General features: G+C 40.8%; 1 protein-coding gene across 1 annotated transcript; it reads left to right on the forward strand.

The window, feature by feature from the left end:
- The first annotated feature begins 6 nt into the window (after positions 1-6).
- On the forward strand, positions 7-7,325 carry LOC140339038 (uncharacterized). The gene is made up of 8 exons (XM_072423551.1): positions 7-1,742; positions 2,459-2,619; positions 2,868-3,023; positions 3,099-3,222; positions 3,339-3,424; positions 3,635-3,761; positions 4,051-4,152; positions 4,232-7,325. The coding sequence occupies exons 2-8, from the start codon at positions 2,542-2,544 to the stop codon at positions 5,032-5,034; spliced, it is 1,476 nt and encodes a 491-aa protein (XP_072279652.1). The 5' UTR covers positions 7-1,742; positions 2,459-2,541; the 3' UTR covers positions 5,035-7,325.
- The last annotated feature ends 14 nt before the right edge of the window (positions 7,326-7,339 follow it).

Genomic DNA, 7,339 nt, shown 5'->3' on the forward strand with positions numbered 1-7,339 from the left:
GTTTACATGACTTGTGATATGGATAATTCATTGAAAAAATATATATCAAACAAATGTACAAAATCCTCTCTAACCTGGATTTTTTTTAAAGGTTACAATGGTTACAGACACTTGTTATATCAAATGTTAAAGAAATGTGTATATATATATATATATATATATAATTGTGTGAGATGAGAAAAACAATTAAAAAAAATGTGCAGCGTTTTTAATTCTTGATTTACATGGCAGTAAAACTGTCCTTGTTGCTTTGCAAACGACCTGAAAAATTAGCAAGCTGTCCATCCATTGAGGTGCATGGGAATTGCAGAAAAAGCGGGTTCAATGCAGCCTTTTTTTTGTTAACTGCTGTGTTTGCATTTGTAAAGCACACTCATGGACACTCACCCTTACTGTGTGGCCAGGTAAGAGAGCATTGGACAAAATATGACCGGCTATGGATAACAAGATTGTCACTGGGCTGAGAGACTTCTGTAGGACACAGATAAACCACCGGACAGAAAAATGGATGATAACTGGTCATTGGCATCCAACATGGACCACTGACTTGAGCCGCAGTACAGGGAGCAATACAACCATAAAAGTGATCACTTTATAGAGGGGGGTTGGTCACATGTACATTGAAGCCCATTACCGTTTCCATCAACAGATGAATGAACGAGCGCTGTACACATAGCACTTTTCTGTTCAATGGAGTGGGAAGGGGCCTGGGTGAGTAAATGGAACACTGCTTTGTTTTCCTCTATAGAAATGCACAGTGGTCTTTCCTGATCAGTCCTTCATCAATCAGTCATGCTAGATTGATGATCGACGTCGGGGAACTCCTGTACACAAATCACATTTTTGGCAAAAACAATCATGTCAGGTTATTATCTGATGCGTGTACATAGCTTAACACAACCATGACCTAAACCTGTTAGTAGAGAAAAAGGCCAATAATATTGTTTCCTTCTCCACTTTTCTTGCTACATTTGGTTGGCAGCGACTTTTCAAGGCCAGAAACAACCAAGCACATAGCGTGTTCATTCAGAGACATGTAGTGGATACCCCAGGACAAGTCTAAAATTTATCATAGGGTAATCTGGGCTGAGGGAAAGAGTTTGGGGTATCTGCCATAGCAACCAAACAATTCCTCTCACCTCAACACCAGAACAATAAAAGATGAAATCTTACTGGCTGTTCCATATAGCAATATAATAATGTTATTAGGACTGTATTGTTCTAATTATTGTGGTAATATAGCTCCAGTTCAGTCTGGTTACTTGGAGTCTGTGTGAAGCCTGCAAAAACTCCTAGCTTCTCTTTTCTCCTCCTACTTCCGGCTTGTGGCTTCAGCATTTCCGGTGTATGCATTCCAAAGCTACATAGCTGCTTCCTGGTTTCCATAGTAACGCTCAGCCGGATAATCTTCTGAGCTAGAGCCAACACTAGAGTGATTCTTTTTGCTATCTGAGATACAGAAGTGTTCTCAGTGCGGGAGGGGTAGTGGCCATTTTGTTGTGGATAACAAATTTAACAGTTTTATCCCATTTAAAAACACTCTAATTAACAGAAAATGAATACACAGATTTGATATACAGTGTTGTTCTTCTATGTGTAACTAAGAAGAAATAACATTTGTTATGTTTTATGAATACAGAACGGCCATTTTGTTGTAGTCCAGAAAGATGGGAGGTGCTCTGCAAATCCTGGAATTATCCTGGAGGGGTGTGAGCCTGGAGAATGTGTTCAGTGAGGAGGAGGTAATGTCTTCTTATTATGACAGAAGTGTGGACTAGATGGAGGGAACATGTGTCCTCATTAAATGATTACCATCCTGCAAGTCCTCTGATATGTAGGACAGTGATAGGGAGCTCCTCTGAGGCTGGGATCATGGCATTGAGGGCGTATTCTCCAGAAAGCGCCAACCCCCTTTCTTCTATAGGCATAGAAGCCTATAGCCTTCTATAGGCATTCTTTCTATGGGTATTGGAGCATGATCAGGAATTTGGCCATCATCATATATACCATATATGATGTTATATATACCATATCATAACTCTCAGGAACATTGTCTGAATTGGTGTTCTTAGTTGAAGTGAGGGCCAGGGCACAGTTGTTGGAGGAAGTTTAGGAATATTGGGTTTTGCTTTCACTTCCCCTCGTTGGTTTATGTCATTAGAAGAATGGTCAACAAAGGCTTGCGTATGAAATGGAAATTTCGGATTTCTATGGAGAATTCTAAAGGTTCCCTGTCATGGTTAGGGCTGGGCCAAGAGACTGGAGAGGTGGCCATTTCGGTGTTTATGCAGGAGCAGGAATAAAAAGGACCTTCCACCTAAGCTTGGTATTGGCTGTTAAAGGACCTCCTGCCAATATTGGTCATGGTCTTGTGAGCTTGGGGGTCAGCCTACTCTGCTATACTGTGGACAAACCTATTTCCTCAACCTAACAAAAAATGTGATTTTTCTTATTGCAGATATGCATTGTGGAATGACAAATACAAATGTATTAAATAATAGAAAAGATTGATGAGAAACACATGTAGTAAACCACACAAGTATGGAGAAGGAGCGAAATCAGATGACTGAGAAGATATTAGACCTCACCCTGGAGATCATCTACCTGGTGAATGGAGAGGTGAGGAGGATTTTGGGAGGTCACATGACATCATTTTAGCTCAGATTTGACTAGCAAATTAGTTATATTTTGCCAAAGTTTGTCAGAACTTGATTATCACATTTATGTGAGCTGGTTGGACATCCCATTTTAAAGCCAAGGTTATTAATAAAAACTGGCCTCCCTTCAGTTTTCCAAATGGTATTCTCTGATTTTGTTTAATCTTGTGTGTATGGTGGCTTAACTTGGTGTTTTTTCTTTTATTATAGAATTATATAGCTTTCAAACTATCTGATAGCTTGGTTGCTGCCAACATAATTAAATCCCAAAGCCCTATTGTAGATCCTCCATCAAATGCCAAGGGAAAAATCTATAAGAAGATTCAAGAAACAATTAACAAGATCATTGAGCTGCTCACGGGAGAGGTGAGCGGTGCCGGGAAATCTAGGTTATTATTGTGGGATGTGTCTGGATGGTGACTGTATCATTGTGTGTGTCAGGTTCCTATAAGGTGTCAGGATGCCAGTAGCAGTTTCTCCATGGAGGAGTGGGAGTATGTGGAAGGACACAAGGACCTCTACAAGGACGTCGTGATGGAGGACGACCAGACCCTCACATCACCGGGTAAGAGAAGACTTTATTGTAAAGGAGAGAGCAGTACGGAGGGTCCACCTAGATCTCCCATCATCTGATAAACACATAGAGACAATGTATGTAGTCAGTGTGTGTGTTTCCTACAGATAGATCCAGTAACGGGAACCCACCAGGGAGATGTCCCCATCCTCCGTATTCCTGGGATTTCTCACAGGAACATCAGGATGATCAAGTAAGTTCACAAATGTGCTTTACAAATAAAGCTTCCTAATGCCAATGTCACATAGACGACAACGCATTACCAGAAAAAAGGGTGAGTTTTCCTTTCTACCTTGCTCCATTGCTGGCCCTAAATGTTTTCATATATTCCTTTCAATTGAAGGAATCCTAAACTCTAGGATTGGTAAACTATTTTAGGAAGCAAATAAAGATTTTTTTTCAGTTGGAGCTGGAAATAAAGGAGACTGATTATGAAGTGGAACCTAAAGAGGAAACAGAAGATCCATATATGAGAGAAGATGATGAGCTGTATAAAGAGGAGGGGGAAATCTCTCCAGAAATTAGCACAGGTGAGCAATAAACACTAAATACAGTAAAGGGTCCCAGATTTTCCTTGTTCAGTCACTACAACAATTTATTCTTCTCCCCTCTCCTTTGCCAGTAGACAGTAATGGGGGGACAGTATGTGCCCAGTGGGGCAGGTCAGGAGACATCAGCCTCTATTAGACTCCGGCTCTCCTCCTCACATCATGTCATTGTGTGTCTCCAGCCAAGAGACGTGACCAGTCTCCCCCTAAACTCTCTGGGGTTTCTCATACATCTCAGTACAGGGGGCTTCACTCGCATTTTTGTTCACAGATCCAGAAGACGCTCAGAGAGACATCAAAGTCGAGGAAGAACGGTTGCAAGTAAGACAAATCAAGATTGAAGATGAAGAAACTCCTTTGGAGATTGGCATTGGTAAGTGAATAGATGCTTCTTGTTGAGCCTTTATTGAAAAAAGGAACCCAACCACAATGACTAAATGTTTTTTTTGCAGATAGACAGCATATTAGGAATAACCTAGAGAAACGTTCAACTGACTATCCAGAAATGGAAAATGACAACAGAGATTCTCCAGGACAACATCCTGTTAGTGAAAACTGCCATCCAAGTGCAGAACTTTTGCCTGATTTCTCTGTACACAAGGCCAGTCTTCCTGGTCACTCATACCCTGTCACCCAGAATATGGATCACAGAGGCAGTGAAATGTTTCCATGTTTTGTTTGCGGGAGATTTTTTACCCAGAGGGCAATACTCATCTCTCACCAGAGAAATCACACATTAGAAGGCCCCTTTCTTTGTTCAGTATGTGGAAAATGTTTTGCCCGGAAAGCATATTTTATCGACCACGAAAGAACTCACACCGGAGAGAGGCCCTATTCATGTTCTGTATGTGGAAAATGTTTTAATCAGAAGTCAGCCCTCGCCACGCATCAGCGTATTCACACAGCTGAGAAACCGTTTCCTTGTTTGGAGTGTGGAAGGTGTTTTACTCAGAAAGCCCATCTTATAATACACCAAAGGACACACACTGGGGAAAAGCCATATTCATGTTTGGAATGTGGGAAAAGTTTTAATCAGAGGTCATCACTTGCTACCCATCAGCGAATTCACACGGGAGAGAAACGGTATCCATGTTCAGAGTGTGGTAAATGTTTCTCCCAGCTGGGAACTCTCGTTACGCATCAGAGAATTCATACTGGTGAGAAGCCATTTTCTTGCACTGAATGTGGAAAATGTTTCTCTCGGAAGGCCAAACTTATTGAACATCAGAGGACTCATATGGAGGTGAAACCATAATACACAGAATGTAGGAAACAACGTCTGCAAATACCTCCACTGCCCAAAGGTCCACTGTAAAACTAAACTTGTTTCAAAGAAATTGTTTGTGATTTCCTGACACTTACCTAGCTTGTTGGCCAGTCAAGGACAATATTATAATGTCATCCATTCCTTAGTAGCTATGATAGCCTTTACCCTTTAGGGAAGGCTTGCCACAATGTTGTGTATGGTTGTTGGAATCTTGTTTAGAATTTTGCTTGGAATCAGCATTCCAGTTCAATAGAGTTGAGGTCAGAGCTTTGTGAAGGCCTCTCAAGTTCCTGTGATCAAGATCCTAAGATAGTCATGCACATGGCAGATTTTAAGTGACTTCATACAGGGAACCTACTATATCTTAAGGTGCGTACACACTTCCAATTTTTATCGTTCCAATCGAACAACGAACGATCGATTGGGCAAAAAATCGTTCGTAAAAAAGTAACCAATGACGCCGACGAACGAGGAAAGTCGCTGGAAACGAACGACCGGACCGACGGATCGGATTGGACGACGATCGTTGAACATCGTTCGTGTGTACGGTCGTTCGTTGATCGTCCATGTTCAGAGCATGCGTGATGAACGAACGTCCGTTCACTTTCCTGTCCTGCACATAGTTCCTCTATCGCTCAAACGATCGTATCTATTGTGTGTACAATATCTACGAACGATCGTGTCGTTAACTCTATGTGCAGGATCGGTGCTATACGATCGTTCGTATATATCGTGCATGAACGTTCGTCGTTCGTTTTCCAACGATAATAATTGGAAGTGTGTACGTAGCTTTAGTTTTGGCTGTGGTTTATTGCTCTTATCAGTTCAGACATTTTTGTGATGCAATCTGGTCAATAAAATGAATGCACCCACCATTGAGCTCTGGCAGCATCGTAAAGCCTAAAGCCTGGATTTGAACTAAAGGTTCTTCATAAGCATTTATCTACCCTAGGTGATCAGGAACAAGGTAAACATTAAGTGGAAAGCAAAAATGTGAAGCTGTTAGATTATTACTGTAGGCTCATGAGTGCTGTGCAGAGGAGAAAAGGAACCATCAGACCAAGACTTTCACTCTTACCTGGGGGGGGGGGGCCTGGTCAAAGAACTAGTATTCTTTCAGTGTGTGTGTGGTGGTGACATGTGTGAGGAGGAGGAGACAAGAAAACCTGATATATAGAACTCTATAGTTGACAAAACCTGTATCATATACAGAAAATCCAACTTTTTGCGTGACATCTTAGTATCAAGCCACTACATCTCTCAACCTGTAAACACAGCACAACCTAGACTACACGGCACATTTACATGTGGCTCATGTAATCCATGTGATTGGATCAATGAAAATCAATGGTGCAGTACATGAAATCAAATATCATGTGAACTGTCAATCCTCAGAAATTATATATCTCATCACATGCTCATGTCAGGGAGTCTATGTTGGGAAAACAAAAAGACCAATAAGGAAACGCATATACGAACATGTATATGTTATTCAAAAAATATAAAAAATGGTTTTATATATAAAAAAATCCCCAAAAAGTTACCACTTTGGTACAGAACACAAGTTTGATACCCACTGCATTACATTTACAGCTCTTGAACATGTACCCCCAAACCCAAGGGGGGGGTGACTTTGATAAAACCAAGTGGATTTTTCCGCTAAAGGCCAACCATTTCCCTGGCCTGAATGATGTATTTAGTTTTAAACCATTTTCTTGACAACATGTTCATTTATTCATCACTCTTTATTACCATCAATTAGCCATGTACTAGTTTGGCTATTTACTGTTATATGTATATTTTCTGTTGCATATTATACAGCATATGGATGCGCTATGTACTTATTTTGTTCCCATGTCTTCTTTTGGATATTTGTGAATATGCTATAATTTCAGGTGAATGCCTTGCTTGGTTGTTTATGTATATATGTAGCAATGTAGTAATTTCACTGCCTGTTTATGCATTAATGTATTCTATGATAGCTACTGTAGTGATTTTGCCATGTTCCAAGATGGCTGCCATTCCCTCGGCACTTTGGGATGAGGTCATCAGTACTGGCCTAGCCTGAAGTAGGCATTCTTGGGTAAGGCCTTAGGAAGGACATGCTCTGAAGAGAGAGACTCAGATTCTGTATACCTTCAGACTGTAAGTTATGGCACAATCCTCTCACTGAAAGGACTTTATCATGTTTACACTGCTGCTGTTTGAAGAGTACAAAGTTTGATATTACACTGGATTTCATATGTTGTTACTATTCAATACAGAGACTCTTTCTGCTAATACAGTGTGGAAT

Source organism: Pyxicephalus adspersus, chromosome 10, assembly GCF_032062135.1.
Source record: "Pyxicephalus adspersus chromosome 10, UCB_Pads_2.0, whole genome shotgun sequence".
Taxonomy (NCBI): Eukaryota; Metazoa; Chordata; class Amphibia; order Anura; family Pyxicephalidae; genus Pyxicephalus; species Pyxicephalus adspersus.